The sequence below is a fragment of the Vicugna pacos genome, chromosome 4 (assembly GCF_048564905.1).
Source record: "Vicugna pacos chromosome 4, VicPac4, whole genome shotgun sequence".
In the NCBI taxonomy this organism is placed as follows: Eukaryota; Metazoa; Chordata; class Mammalia; order Artiodactyla; family Camelidae; genus Vicugna; species Vicugna pacos.
This window is the reverse complement of record NC_132990.1, coordinates 75,324,348-75,340,296: the sequence shown is the minus strand read 5'-3', so window position 1 is coordinate 75,340,296 and position 15,949 is coordinate 75,324,348. Positions and strand designations below refer to the sequence as shown.

General features: G+C 41.7%; 1 protein-coding gene across 3 annotated transcripts in view; it reads right to left on the bottom strand.

The window, feature by feature from the left end:
• NUP214 (nucleoporin 214) overlaps window positions 1–15,580 on the bottom strand; it is a 91,215-nt gene extending 75,635 nt beyond the window's left edge. For 2 of the 3 annotated variants that reach the window (XM_015249818.3, XM_072960311.1), the window contains exons 1-11: window positions 15,425–15,574; window positions 12,471–12,666; window positions 11,678–11,829; window positions 10,311–10,509; window positions 9,586–9,656; window positions 8,643–8,706; window positions 8,093–8,196; window positions 6,385–6,491; window positions 5,689–5,755; window positions 1,835–1,961; window positions 561–722 (exon numbers count right to left, since the gene is read on the bottom strand). In XM_015249818.3, the coding sequence (XP_015105304.2) occupies window positions 561–722; window positions 1,835–1,961; window positions 5,689–5,755; window positions 6,385–6,491; window positions 8,093–8,196; window positions 8,643–8,706; window positions 9,586–9,656; window positions 10,311–10,509; window positions 11,678–11,829; window positions 12,471–12,666; window positions 15,425–15,469 (1,294 nt within the window). In that variant the 5' untranslated portion in view covers window positions 15,470–15,574. Of the gene's footprint in view, window positions 1–560; window positions 723–1,834; window positions 1,962–5,688; window positions 5,756–6,384; window positions 6,492–8,092; window positions 8,197–8,642; window positions 8,707–9,585; window positions 9,657–10,310; window positions 10,510–11,677; window positions 11,830–12,470; window positions 12,667–15,424 lie in introns of all 3 variants that reach the window. The other variant, XM_015249819.3, reaches the window with a different exon arrangement.
• Between the last annotated feature and the right edge of the window lie 369 nt (window positions 15,581–15,949).

The window sequence follows — 15,949 nt, the reverse complement described above, 5'->3', positions numbered from 1 at the left end:
AAAAAACTAAAGGAAATTAAATATAAACAAAGGGAAAAGAAAATTCCCATGTTTCCACCACCCAAAAACAGCCACTACTTAGAATTTAATCTTTCAAGTGTTTTTTTTCTGTGTATATATTATTCTCATAAAAAAGGACTCACATCACACAGTATATAGTGCTTTTTCACGATCTGTTCTGCTCTTTTCCTTCTCAATAAATACATTTGAAATAGTTACATGGCATTTCACTGTTACACAGACATACAATCATTTATTTACCCCAATCCCTTCATGATTAAATGTGTTAGGTTCCAGACCGTATAATACAGGGTCTTATAATAGGATATTGTTGGCAAACTCCCTAATGGGCTCCATCTGGCTGAGCTTCCTTTTTCTCTAAAATAAAGGCTGGAGAAGGCAAGGACGTGGGTGTGTTCAAGGAAAAGGTTAGTCCTGCCTCTGTAAGATAGACTGGCTGCTAAAGATAACCACTGTGGGGCCTTGCAGTATTCGTCCCTGCAGACACTCCTGTACAGGCCCTTGGTATCCCCTCTTGGCGAAAATGGAGAGGCACGTACCTGATGACTTGGGTTGCCGCTCTCCTTCTAACGAGAGCCGCTCTGGTGTCCTGAGGAGGGACCTAATGCCAGGATTTTGATTGATCATATAAAACGGACAAAGCACACCATCTGTTGAAAGCAACATAAGAACTGGAGCAGGAGGAAGAGTCTTCTCATCACCTGTTAGAAAAGAAAACAAACGTGACAGAAGAGCCAAGTCAGCCGAAGGGCCTGGGCTCAGCAGGGGAAGGCTGCCCCGAGCAGCAGGCCTCTACTGGACTCATTTCTATAGCAGCTCGGTCGGTCTGCTCTGATCCAGATCTGAACAGCCTTCCACGCAACAGCCCTTCAAAGAAGAGCTGCTGCCATGCTCAGATGGCCACCGTGCCGCCAGCCCTCCACGGCAGCTCCGGCAGCCCTGCGGTGGCGCTGACCCTCCCAGAGCTCTGATTTTTATGTGTGTTCCAGTGTTCGGCTTGTAGGTTTAGTATTCCCCTGACCCAGACAGGAGTCTCCAGGAAGTGACTGGCTTAGTAACAACGACAGATTACTCTCTGGAAAACATACAGGAGGACATAGGAAAGTGAGTCGAACTGCTTTATACTCACTCACAGTTGAACCATAAGCATGTATTATGTTAATAAAGTCTTCCAAGAGAAACAGAGTAAATGACCTAATCAGATCAAGAGCTGGATCAGGGAAAAGGAAAAGGAACTTAATGGTGCCTTACAGGGACATCTCTCTAAAATGAAGCATAAAATGAGCATAAAGAGCAAAGATACATCTTGTCTCACTTTCGCATTTCGTGGGACTGCAGCCCTGCCCGGCCTCAGCAGGGGAGAAGACAGACCCAGAGCAGATGCTCAGGCCCCACTGGGAAGCCTGGGCTCGAGGCCCTGATTTTCTAATCCAAGCCATCAAACCAAGTACTGTACACAGCACCTGCCTAGGGTGTTGTTCCCTTGGGAGGCACTGGGGAAACTGGAAGGGGCAAAGAAACAAAACTATGAAATCTGGTTCTGTGTTTCAGCCACCTTCTAAAGCACACACAGACACGCACACACGTGCACGCACACACGGTATCTGACCTTGATCACCTCAATGAATATCCATACAAATTAGACGAGTGCTGTCAAAATGCACTGCATCTCACTCTTCAAGTAGAAACGTGTTACAAGTTAAAAGTGTACCACAGACCTGATTCTGTCATGAAAACACAGAGCTGGATTCCCAAACTAACCTCGACGGGAAGAAGACCGTTTTCGCACTGAGCGACGTCGGGCTGTACTTACTGATGGGGATTTCCACTTGGTTAGTATAATCTATGGCAACTCCCATGGGCAAGGAATCATCACTCTTGTCTGTCACAGGCAGCTCAGCTCGACTAGAATCCTCCAGTAGCCAAGATTCCCAATTATTCTGGAAAAAAGAACCAAGAAGAAAATGCCATGTTGGTTAGCGCTTTCCCTGGCACTGCTCAAACAGGAGAGAAGAAAAAGGACAATTCACTTGTTAGTTACGTGCTGCCTGAGACTCTGAAATCTGGAAAGAGCCTAAAAGCTATGAGTCCCCCAGCAGGCGAGGGGTTACTTTCCCAAATCAACCTGTCTGTCTGTTCCCGGTGTACAAAGTTCCTGCCTTGTGAATGAACCACCACCATCGTGAACACTTTCTGAAGTACCGTCCACCACAACCAGGTAGATTCCTGAACACAGTGGGTAATTCTAACAGCTGCACTCGGCTGGTCAGTACCTGTTCCTATAAATCCGGGCTGGGGACAAGGAACTACAGGTGATCTCTACTGCAGTCCTGAGCAGATCTTATACACCGGCCAGATGCCCTGTGCTCACTTGTCCATAGAGACAGAAGGTAACCTAGACCCCGGAGTCAGTCCCTTACACTAGTCAATCTTCCTGCCACTGGATTCCTTGAGAAACCACCATGTCTTTCCAATAAACTCCCCCTTTGCTCAGATTTGCTTGAGTGATATTTGTTCCTTGCAACAAATGATTCCTGATTTTTAAAAATCATGGACATTTTGTCCAACTTTTAACGTTGACCAAATCTGAGCAGCATGAATCAAAGGGGAATAGAGCTCAATGAGAAACAGAAGAACAAAAAGCAGATCAGAAAAGGGAACATCACTGCACTCCAATGACTTAGCTATGGATAAATAATAGTCACATTCATAACATAAGCAAAACTGATTCCAACTTTGAAAAATAATATACAGACAAAATAAAGGCCTGCTAATCACTACAGAATTCAAATATCAGTCTTGATTTTGCAGAAGACGAGACACAGATGAAGGCAGGAGTAAGGGGAGGTATGTGAAAAGCAAGGGGGCTGCCAAGATGCTCTTCTCTCAGAGTGGAAGATGAGGAGATACGCTATATAGTAATACCGTAAGAAATGAAGGTAAAAATTATTACTTAGTTGGCTCAAAGGTAACCAACAGAAGAAATAAAACACTCCTATAACCCTACTGAGAGGCGGGGGGAATGGTTTGAAGGACATATATGAGCTAAATCCTCGATTGCCACCAGGGCCAATAAAGTCTAAAATTAATCATCGACAACTAGTCATACAGCAGATTATTTTTGAGGGATAGGGAGGTAACCATTGAAAGAGAAAGTTTACATGTTAAAAATGGTCCCCTTTAGAGAAACAGGACAGATCAGGACAGGATGAGCAGTAATGATTTTTCACTTAAAAGCCCTTTATCATTATTTGATTTTTTCAACCATGAACATAAATTATTTTGGTAGAAAGCAGAAATAGAAGTATATTTTTAATGTGTGAATACATAAAATATTTTTGCTACTAGGAAATTACTACTGAAGTTAATCCAAGATCAGCCTATCACACTGCTGGTATCTGGCCTATGACCCCAAAGTCACCTCTCCAGGACCTGATGAGAGCTATGCACTCACGGTGGGCCACCCCACCACCCAGAGAATAATGGATAAATGTTGTCTGATTGAAAAGGTATATGTATCTGTGCACGGGGTGCACAGAGTATCTTTAAACTCAGAATATCTTTAAACTTGAAAAGAAAAGTTTCTGACTGAGGACTTGTAAGAAATGGTCAGAATTCATATGTATTTTGTAAGTAGACCAGACATTACCTTTTAACAGATGTGAGATATGAGAGAAATAGAGTCAGGGATGGCACCATAATTTTTGCTTAAGCAATTGATTGAATGGAGATTAACCTACAAAGGGAAAAACCTGAAGGAGGGGCAAGTATTGGGAGAAAAAGGAATTCAGTTACAGACATTATTCGTTTAAGATGCCTCTTCAAGGAGTGGTCACTTAAACATTTATATTTGATAGAAAAATAATCCTGGAATAAACTCCACTTGCTCACTGCATACGATTCTTTCATTTAGTATCCTATTTAATGTAGTGATATTTAATTTGGGATTTCAGATTCAGTGTTCCTAAATACAGATATCACCTTATCTGTATTTAATGGGTCCATAAATTGTTTCCTTTTCCCTAGTTCACTATTTAGGGTACACCAAGGCACCAGTCCAACATCACAGGAGACTTCTGGAGTCTAACTGGGTATTCAAGTTGGCAGAGTGGCTGTCCCAGCAGCTGTATTCAAGGACCCAAGCTCCTTCTAGCTTGTGACTGCACAAGCCAGTACTTTGGTCCTTTGCATCCATGTGACAAAGGGAAAAGCAAATGGAGGAGGCCTATAGCTTCATAGGCCAGGCCTAGAATTAGCACGGAAACTTCTGATCCCATTGCAATAGGTGGAACTCAATCCATGTAGCCACACCTAACACCAAGACGGCAGCAGAAAAATAGTTTATCATTTTAATGTTCAGAAGTAAAAGAAATTTTAGGTCATCATCCTGGTTTTCTTAGCAATAAAAAAAAATCTTTGAAGTTGGCAGACTTCTCATCCACTTGGTTTTGATTAGTTTAATATGTAACTGACCCACATTCAAAGCTCTCTGCATTCCTCTCTCACAATCCTTTACAAAGCGCAGCAAAGGTGCTAAATTTGGCTCACATTGTACATCAAACACTGTGTTGACTGGTCATCTGTTGCTCATTAACTCTTCATTCTCTCTTATTCTGTAAGCACAGCTCTAGGTTTTCATGTTTGTCTCTGCCACCATTTCTGAGTAGTCTGCAACTGTAGCTTTGAGATTCTCTTTGACCTGAATTATTTCAAACAGTGATTTTATATACATGTATATACATTTACCAGTATTTCCATTTTGTTTTGTTTAAAATTGTATTATCATCCAGCTTTATCACAATGTCATAAACCATGCAATGTCTTTTCTATATTTGACTTGGTACAATTTTTCAAAATGTCTTGTGGCTTCTGTAAAGAAATGTTTATTCTTGATGTACAGCCAAATTTAATACAACCATTAACTGGCCTTTACTAATTATATAACTGAAGAATAAAGAAAGGAAGAAAAGTTTCCCTCTCACTGTGCCTCCTGCGGAGTCACTCTGCGTAGCCTACCCCAGCTCAGGGCGGCCGTGCCTGGACCCCCTCGGCCCACTTCTGGCCTGCAAGGAGGACAAAGCGGAAGAAGGGAGACTGGTGCTTAGACACACAGGTGCTTTTAGCTTTCTGGTAGTTTTGCAAAGTCAAACAGGAAGTATTTCTGATGAGTCTCAATTTGGTTTGATTTGCATGTCTCTCATCTATAGTCACGGATGGGTTATAGTCAACTTAACAGAAAAGGCAGGTTTTAAGTAACAGGAAGAAAACAAAGATGGTTAAACAGAACAAAGCAGAAAAAACCCCCTAGGCATACAGCCAGGTATACCTAGGTACACATCCAGCAGGAAAAACCTCCCAGGTAAACATCCAGGTGTACCCACTCCTATTGGAAGCTGATTACTAGTATGTGTCCACACACGTGGATGCAACCACACACAGAAGGGCTCTTTATGATACTGAAGGAACTGCTAAATCTGACACCCATGTTTGTCCAATGCAATACCCAAGCCATTTGGCCCAAGGCTCTGTGTCATTTAAGCTTTGCTCTTATCCAGAAACTCATTAAAAGGGATGTGACTTCATCTAAAGCTTAACCTCACAGTTAACTCCCTCCAAAATCTTCCTCAGAGAAGCATCACATAAAAGGGACAAAAGTGAGACATTTACCTGGCTGCTTTGTCGAGCAAGGATACTAACTTCTGTTGAAGCCGCAGATGCTGCCAGCACTAAATCCCTTCAAAGAATAAAATCAGAAGACCATTAAATTCAAACAGCAACAGTTTCACCTTGACTTAAGTCAGTGGTAACATCTACAAGGATTTCCTCGAAATGTCAAGGAGGAAGTCAAGGTTTTGTACATGGTTGAGGAAAGGTAAGAAGATTTTCATTGTAAAGCTTTACTTTTTAGTTCATAGGCTCATCTGCCCACCTAAGACAAAGGAGAGAAACAACAGAATCAAGGCAGAATTCCCAATAAATGTACTGCCCTGTAGAGAGGATAACATAGTTAGAGGACAGAAGCTTTGCTTCAAGTAATTTATCTTTCAAAGAGACACTTCTGCTCAGAGGAAAACTTTTAATATGTTCCTTACATATCAGTACTTTCTTAAGTCATCACTGGTATTATTGGAAAAACTGGATTTTTAAGTTGAGTATGTATTTGAGCTAAATAATTCAAGACTGGGGAAACAGAAGCAGTAGTCAGAAAGGCATTATCCAGCATCAGCTGAAAATATGTTCAGGGCATCTCCATCCTCTACTTTCCTCTTACTGAGAGGAAACAGAACAGAACAAGCAGGACAAAGTGAATCAGGTGTGAGCTGACGGTGAGGGCAGAAACCCCGCCCCTGGGTACGCGCTCACCACTCCTCAACGTAGCTGAGGTAGTAATGATGCTGCCTCTCTGTACAGCTGCCGTAGCAGGGCTCCATGAAGTTCACAAACACCTCTGGGTGCTTTTCTTCTTTTTTCTACAATGAACAGAATGAGAGAAAACAAAAATCTCATGGACAATTTTTCTTTAATCCTACACAGTTAAGGATCTCAAAAAATTAAATCATTTTAAGTTTTATGAGAAAATTCATGTCAAAATCTATGTCCAAATATACAGACATGAAATAAAGGCAGCAGTGAGCAGCACAAAGAATAGAAACATTGGCCGCTGACCAAACTGAATTCAAACTTTTCTGCCACTTCATACAGACAGATTATTCAACGTCTGTTTTCCCACATGCATGATGGACCTTCAAACCTCCATCAAACGCTGTTGTAAGTGTGATATGAATGGACATAGGTGAGGCGTCTAGCCCAGCACTTCGGACGTAAGCAGGAGTCAGCAAATGCTAGTATTAATTTATTATCCCTGGGAACAGAAAACCTTAATGACATCTTGAAATAGCATCTTAATTTGGTCGGAATTTTAAAAATATGTTTATTATCAGGAATCCAAAAGAGTTAGTAAAAACAAGGTACGTTTTTTCATCTCAGATTGGCAAAGATGAAAATGGTAGCACTGCATACTGACACACCTGTTGGGTGACTGGCAGTCCCACTGCGGGTAGGAGTATAAACGGATATAACTTTTCTGAAAGATACTTTGGCAATGTTTTCAAAAGCCTATCAGGAAAGCATATACTGCTTGATATAGCAAATTCAATTCTACGTATTAATTCTAAAAAAAACCCATAACTCACAAAATGTACATTAAGGAACGTAAGCATTCTTTAAAATAGGGAAAAGCTGAAAACGTGCTGAGTAACCACCAGGAGAGGAAGCGCTAAATAAACTGACTGTCCAAAAGCAAAATTCAGATTTTATTGACATAGAAAGATGCTTGCAATTTACTCAGTATAACAAGGCTGCAAAACAGAATGACTAGTGCAACTCCCACTTTTGTTATATTTAAACATTTATGTATGTGTTCAGCATGTTTCTAAACTTTGAAGGCTAGCAGGATTTGGAAATGGAAGTCCTGTCTCACCTGCTGTTTTCTTTTTTTCACTGCGACTGCAATTTAGTAAGACGCTATGGACCTTATTATTCATGTCCTTCCTTCTTCATCGTCAAAATGACGCACTCCCTCACTTAAATGGCTCTTCCTCAAAGGCCTTCCTTGACCACCCAATCTAAGCGGCACCCCAGTCATCCTCCGCCCCTCATCACTCCTCAATCCAACACTTGTCTGTGGACTAGTATTCAAATGCAACACCCACAAAAGCCAAGACTTTGCCTTGGTCACAGCTGTATTCTGAGCTCTAAACCACACTGTGTGGGCATTCAGTAAATATCTGACAAATAAATAAGTCAATAAAATTTAAAAATCAAAGTATTTTCTTGCTTTTCTAAAATGTCTTTATCAGGTTAACACCTACCATGACTTACAGTTCACAGCTTGAGCAAAGGTAAGTTTTATGACTTTTTTCACCCTGTGACTCAACAGAAGAACATGCTCTAAGTAGACACCGTAATATGGTCCCCAGGCCCATGGTGCAGCATTAAAATCTTACACCTCGAGTTGCACCACCACCGACATACGGAAAGGAACCTGAAGGCACCCCTTTCATACACATACCGGGAGCAGAGCCATCACCACATCTGGGGAAGTTTCCAAGGTTCCGTCTGCAGCAGCATATACTATTGTGAATTCGTACGTACCGATCCACAGCACATCCAGAACTGAAAGACATACATTCTAGTAAAGGATCTTGTGTTTAGATTAACCTCAGTATATTATAAAATTAACACCTCATGGATAAAAAACCCAACTGCTATAGCTTTAACAAAGGTCCAGATTTCACTGACTAAATATAATTCACAAAGACTCAAGAAGCCCAAATTTATCCCAAAGTGGTATTTTTTTTTTCTGATGGATTACGATCAAGGCAAATTATGAAGAATTCTAAAAAACTAGGATCCACATTTAATGGCATTTACCCAGAGACACAGACATCTACCAGAGGATTATTGTTACAGCGACTTAATTAGCTAAGAGAAATAATGAGTTTTCATACATCAACACTGCCTTGAGCAGGTATACAGTTACATCACATGATCTGAAATTTTAGCAATACAGACAGCAGCACCTCTTTAGAGGTCAGCCCAGTAAGAATCAGATGTGTTACCTCTGACGGGATGATCTGACTCATAAAATGGAGGACAAGGAATGACTTTTTTTTCCTGCAAAGTCTGAAATAGAGATTTGAAAAGAAGTGTCAGATATAACAAACCGCAAAACGACGAGACTGCCAAATACAGTATGTTCCCCTAGAAGCCACCTAAGTCTCATGTTTCCAGCCAAGAGAAGATGAACACAGAGAAGAGGGGATGCCTACTTCTAGAACCCCATCCTACAGAAATGCTCACATGAAGGTGATTGGATGTAGGTATGAGGATGCTCAACGCAATACCATTTATAGTGGCAAAACCACTCTTACTGATGCAGATAACCATCAGTAATGCATGGGTAAGTCAATTACAGCACATTCAACAGCAGACTACTATGCAGCCATTCAAAAGAATGAAGTAGCTCTATGCATAATGGGATGGAAAAAAGACTTCAATACACTATTAAGATATTTTTTAAAAAGGCAAACAGTAAAATTAAACCAACTGTATTATCTTTTTATGCCCTAAAAGAATACATACCAAATTTCACATTACAAGTTTTTGTGGTAACAAAAAAGAAATAAACCTTTAACCTGACACCTATTCCACCACATTCACACTCTGCAGCCCCTCTGAGAACAGGAGGAACACACAACACAGGCTTTGACGTTGCCCGTGAACTGATCCTTCCCACCCAGACTTGACTGGACATATATGCATTCTCTGTCAATTTACACTGAAGAATATTCATGAGTGTTATTGCTGGAAGCCCACAGTGAGAGGACGACAGAGTGGACATGCAACAACTCTACCCCACATTCACACGGGTACTGATAAATTTGTTGCAATCAGTGTGAGTTACATTTTAATAGGAAAAAAACATCAAAAATACTCCCAAACCACCTCCAAAACAGTAGGCAACTTAATTTAAAAAGTTCTGAAGTCCAAAGGAAGACTTACAGGAAGATACTGGACCACAGTTCCATTCTGTTTTCCCACTGCCAGCTGCTTTCCCTTGGGGCTCCAGCACACTGAGTAAAGAGAATGCCACCAGTTAAAAACTGAAGAAAATGGAGCAAACCAATGAGATCTGCACCAAAACACCTACATAATCACTACCTCTATGTCCTCTGTCAGCCCATGAAAGACTGTGGGATCATCCTTACTAGGCAAAGTAAAAGAAGAAAAATCATTTTGATAATATAAGCCAATTGTGATTTATCACTGGGCCACTGAATCAGCTGCTAAAAATGCTTTTTCAAAGGAGTATTGCCCAGGAAGCTGTAAAGTATAAAAACTCTATAGTCTCTAGATACAAGAAGAACAAAGTTTTCAAATATCAAGAAATCATTCTCTTGCTCCTATTTGATGTTTTCTAACACTTTTCTGCTGAAGGTACAAATGGCTGTTTCAGAGTATGACCCTTTCAGATCAAAACAATTATTTTCAAAAACACACTTCTAAACCAGCTATACCAAAATATTTCTTTCTTCAGAAAACCCAAGAACATTCAAATTAAATTATGTATGCTGTTTGGTTTCAAGGACATTAACTATGGAAATACTCTTTCCACTTCTGCCAAAAAACAACAAATACAACAAAAAACCCAATTTCTTTTCCAGAAATTTATTTTTAAATAGATTACCGTTAGTATATGTTACAGAGTAGAAGATTTTATTACCCACCAGACGTTACTCCTACTGTGGAAGGAAGAGTCGCACACACTTTCACTGTCTCTGTGACTTGGAGGACAGCAATGCTGCCATCAGCCAGACAAACTGCCACCATGGAGGAAACAGTAGGGTTCCACTTCATATCGATCACCATGCCCCCTGCATCTTTCAAAAGCTTATGATAGGCAAATGGGCGTTTCTGCTGCTTAGCCTTTTAAAACAAATGCCCAGAAACCAAAACAAATAAATTAATGAGGAGACATTCAATAGTCAAAGAAAATTCTGGAATATGCAAGTTTTCTCAAATTACAGTTCACTTTTCTCTGTGACCATGAAAAAATATGTAGCTGTACGTGACAACCTATTTGTTACAATTTTAACACAACTTTGAAAATGGCCATTATTTTAGCGTGCTAGGAGGGATTCCTAACACATGCACACACAAATGCAAAATAACCAATAAAGAGCAGACACTGAATTAACATCTAGGCCCTGATTCTTAGCAGTGCTGCGCCCTTGAATTTTAGAGTGCTCTCACCTTAAACTATTGTACTTATTTTAATTGGTAGGCAGAATCCTCAAAAGGCTTCAAATTTCCAAAACAGCCTCATTAAAAGACTTGTGGTAGAAGGCTAATGAAAGATTAATGATATACAAGGTACCAAAAGCAAACAAACCAAAAAAACCCCCAAGCAGTGTTGGGCCTCTGAACAGGTACTAAAACTCTCTGGGGCGCTCTTCCGGCAGGGAGATGAAGAAGACAGCACCCACAGTGTAAGGCCACGCGAGGCAGGCCTGACTGGAACAAGGCACGGAAGGTGCAGCACAGGGCCTGGCACACAGCCAGCACACACGCGCGCCACCACTGACTATTAGCTTTACCAAACGGCCCGGGATGGAGGAACACTGCGTTAGGAGGCCAGAGACCCAAGATGTGAGAGCTTCGGACAGTATCTATTAACTCTACCGTCTCGGGCAAGTCACCTAAGGATCCCTGGACCTTGGCTGTCTCACATGTAAATGAGAAATGAAAACACCTTGGGGCAGGCGGTGTTACGAAATAATTTCTTTCTTCTTTGGGTGGGAGGGATAATTAGGTTTTTATTTATTCATTATTTAAATGGAGGTTGTAGGGATTGAACCCAGGACCTCGTGCCTGCTAAGCATGCACTCTACCAATGAGCTATGCCTTCCCTCCTGAAATGACTTCTTGAAGTCACTTCTGTCTCAAAGATCTATGATTCTATAATTAAGAACGTTTTAAAAACCCATATTTTAATCTAGAAAAAATTCAAAGGTCAACCAAGAACTTCTAGGCGATGATTCAATCCTTAGGTCCCATGTTGACCTTAGGTCCCTACAGTTTCCCGGCAGCTTACCTCATTTGAGAATGTGCGAACATCAAAAAAAGCAATAATGGAACCATATTCACTGGACATCATGCACACGGAAAGTGTGAGGTTATCACAGCTCAGGGCCAGATGGTGTATCGGGAATTTCATAGGAACTAGCAAGCTTTGAACTTTATCAACTACGAAAACATAAAAAAACACAAAGCAGAAAATGGAATGTTCTAAGCAGAAGCCACAACCCCTCTATTCAGGTCTATGTGAAATAATTTTCGCATCTACACAAACATATGCACACAGCCTGCTACCTAGCTGTGCAGATAAATCTTAGCTGTCTGACAGATGAGCAACAATGCACTAAGTATCCTGGGGGCCCTTCCTCACGTGACCTGGAGACACTACCCGCGGCTGTTGCCCTTGTTGAAAATACTGCCCTGTCCTGTATTTTTGCAACAATGCTCCAAACAGTACACATTCCCATTTGTTTGGATGGTGCTGTTGCGTCAACTAAAGAGCCGAGCAACAAAACTCTTTTCCTGGAGAGTCAGAAACCAAGTTTAACTGAGCAAAAATTTTAAAAAGCAGGGCAAACTGTTCTTCTCTCTGACCTCAGAGGGGAACTTCATCAAAAGAGAAATACAAAGGATCAAAGAGAACACCCAGAAAGGCTTCCCACAGCCCACCTAGAACTTATTCTCAAGGAATTGATCCTAGGACTAACAGCAGTTGTAATTTTAGTACCAGGATGATTCCTTGGGAAGCAAACTGCGTTAGCAAACTTCACTACACTCTTCTATCAGGCAACATAAATCAAGTAACTTACCTATCTTATTGGGATCATCTCCAGGTTTATTTTGAATAAGAAGATTTTTAGTAGGAAAAATCTGCAACCCACTGGCTCCACCAGCAAAGACCAGGCCATATTTGTTGGACACGGCAAGCAGACTTGAGCGTTCCTTGGGCAGCTCCTCAGGGGAGTCAAAGATTCTCACCTTTTTCAGTGCTCTAAACTGAAAATCCTGTGGGGAGGGGTCAAAACAAGGGGATTCAGGAAAAACAGGAAATTAAATCACACATGTCATTATATTCCAGTACACCCAATTCCAGTACAATAAAGTGTTGATATATTACCCTGGGGCTCAGGATTCTGGGGCTCAGTCGTGTTAAAGCTGCTTATGGTATCATGGTACCTGGCATAGAGCTTATTAGTATTGACTGCATAAAACAAATTTAAAAAAATTCTTTCATGAAGCCTTCCTTGACTAATCCAGCGAACACTAATCTTTTCCTTTTCTGAATTCCTAAATTATTGTCTGAACCACCACACAAGCTGCACTTTATTATTTATAATCTTGTCCTATTTCAAGGTATGTATTGTCTTATGATCCAAAGTAGTGCTTAATAATTTGTTGGTAAATATTGAAAACACCCCCAACTACCTGGTAAGCTCAAACTACTAGTGCAGTATGCAACAAATATACATGGAAACAATGACCACCGAATGATAACAACGTCTCAAGAACTAGCGTACCTGTATCAGATGCTAAACAAAACTCCCATCACAGAAAAGGGCACATATGATCAATCTCTCAGTGTTCAAGACCTATAAACATACCTAGATGTTGTGAGGACATCTAAAATCAAGTACAGACCCCTTAATACAGGCTGTAAGGCCAGCACGGCTTGACCCGTCCACCCCTAGAGTCTCACCTCCAGACACTGGGCTTCCCTCCCACAACTGCGTCAGCCACATCCAGGGCCACCTCCACTTTTCATTTCCTTCCATTTTCACTCTCCTTAGTACCTGAGGGTCTGAGAGCCTTCCCCAACCTCCTGCAATGCCTGACTTATCTAGTCTTTCATCAATTTATCTATATGCTTTCAAAGAATTTTCAGTGTTACCATTTCTTGGTGAAAGAGTTCTATAAGTTTGCAATGATTATGTTAAATTGTATTATACTTGGTTTGTTTTTTTTCCTTCGGTTCTAAACCTATCTTTAGGTCAAGGTTTTGGTGAAAAAAATATGTGGTTATACTCCAAAAGTGTAAAAGCCAGACAGCCTTTCTCAGCCTTCATTTTACATTCATGGTGTTTCATACAGGATCCTTAACACACCCCACAAACTAATTTCCTTGGATTCGATGTTTAATACATATTTGCTAAAAGATTAACTGAAATACTCTTAATTCCAACTCAGTACAGTAACCAGAAATCCATAGTTTTCTAGGTGAGACCATACAATTTTCAATCTTTTTTATTAATTCTCATCCTGATAATCCCAAATATCCTACGGGGGTCTTGTAATCAGTAACTCAGAGGGAGACTATCATCTTCTAAGTCTATGGTTCTAAAACCTTTTTTCCTTCTGCTCCAGCACACCCGAGGAATACGGCACACACTCACTAGGTGGCTGGCCCTTGGCATGATTAAGAAGAAATAAGGAACTACTACTGTCAATATGGTATGGATTACTACTCCCTAAATGCATTTCAGTGACCTGCTGTTCAAATGCCTAAAAGCTTCCTACACCTTATTTCCTTTCAGGTGTTTATAACCATCATTTGGATCATCTGGCTCTCTCAAGTTTCCTGACTTCAGGCTTATTTCCAATACCAATCTGACTCTAGTTAACGAAAGCTTTGTGAGATAAGTGATGAACCCTGGCTCTGCATTAGGCAAGCCTGGGCCACCTTAAATAAGTACTAGTACGCTGAGAGTAAAGAGAGGGTCTTAACACCAGCACCCCAATGTTCATAGCAGCAGTATTTACAACAGCCAAGTCATGGAAACAGCCTAAATGTCCATCGACAGATGACTGGATAAAGAAGTTGTGGTATATTTATACAATGGAATACTATTCAGCCATAAAATCACAACATAATGCCATTTGCAGCAACACGGATGGCCCTGGAGAATGTCATTCTAAGTGAAGTGAGCCAGAAAAAGAAAAAATACCATATGATATCACTCATATGTGGAATCTAAAAAAAAAAAGAAGACAAGTGAACTTAAATATAAAACAGAAACAGACTCATAGACATAGAATACAAACTTGTGGTTGCCGGGGGAGGGGGGTGGGAAGGGATAGACTGGGAGTTCGAAATTTGTAGATACTGACAGGTATATATAGAATAAATAAACAAGTTTATACTGTATAGCACAGGGAAATAAATACAAGATCTTGTGGTAGCTCATGGTGAAAAAGAATGTGAAAATGAACATATGTATATTCATGTATGACTGAAAACTTGTGCTCTACACCAGGAATTGACACAATATTGTAAACTGACTATAACTCAATAAAATTTTAAAATTAAAAAAAAAGAGGGTCTTAAAAACAACAGCAAAAACACCTGGATTTCAGCTCGCTTGTCAAATGTAGCTTTGGGTAAGTTATTTTCCGAGCCTCGATTTGTTCCTCTACAGTAACAGTACTTCGTAAGGTTGCTATAGTAATTATCAGTGCCTGACACAGAATATACCCTGAAGAAACAGTAATTACTATCACTACTCCGACCACCACATTAAAGTAGCTAGGGTAACTCAAGAGACTCTCACAAGACCAGCAAAGGACGGGGAAACTGCATTCTGTGGGGCTTTCACGCCGGCGGCAAGACAGAGCGCTCCAGGACGCGTAGGTGAAAACTCTGAAAGCGGCAAACTGTTCAAGGAGGAAGCGGGGGGTGGGGCGGCCGACACCCGCGCTCCGCGGTTCAGCGGGGCTCCAAGGCAACGCCAGAACTAAGAAGGGAGGGAGGCCGTGGCCAGTGTCTGACCTTCATCTCCCGCTCGGGGATCACGGCATCCATCTCGTCTCCCATCGCGCCGCCCTCAGTTGGTCAAAGCAGCCACCGCTGCCGCCCGCGGCCTTGCCGACACAGCCCAGGCCTCTCCCAGACCAACTTCCTTCCCTCAGCGCTAGCGGCGCTCAGAAAACCCCGCACTTCCGGCGCGGGTTGGTGACGTCACACACCTCGCTCGGCGGTGTTGTCTGGGAAGGCTGAGGGACCACCTGAAGCCGAGCGCCTTCCTGGCCGCCGCTTGCCATTGGCCGGACCGAATAGGGGGCGTGGCCGCGGGGCCAGTGTTCCTCCGCCCGCGAGCGTCCAGGTGCCATCGCCGGGATTCCACCGGAACCGGCTTGCTCCGTGCTGGTCACACTCACTGGGCGATTCATGCCCGTGCCCTCCTCGCTCGTTTTGTTGGATTTCACAGTAATCCTCGGATGTAGGTGGTTATTAACAGTTCCGATTTCAGAGAAGTTAAGAACTGGACAAATATTTCCAAGGGGCAGCTCCTGG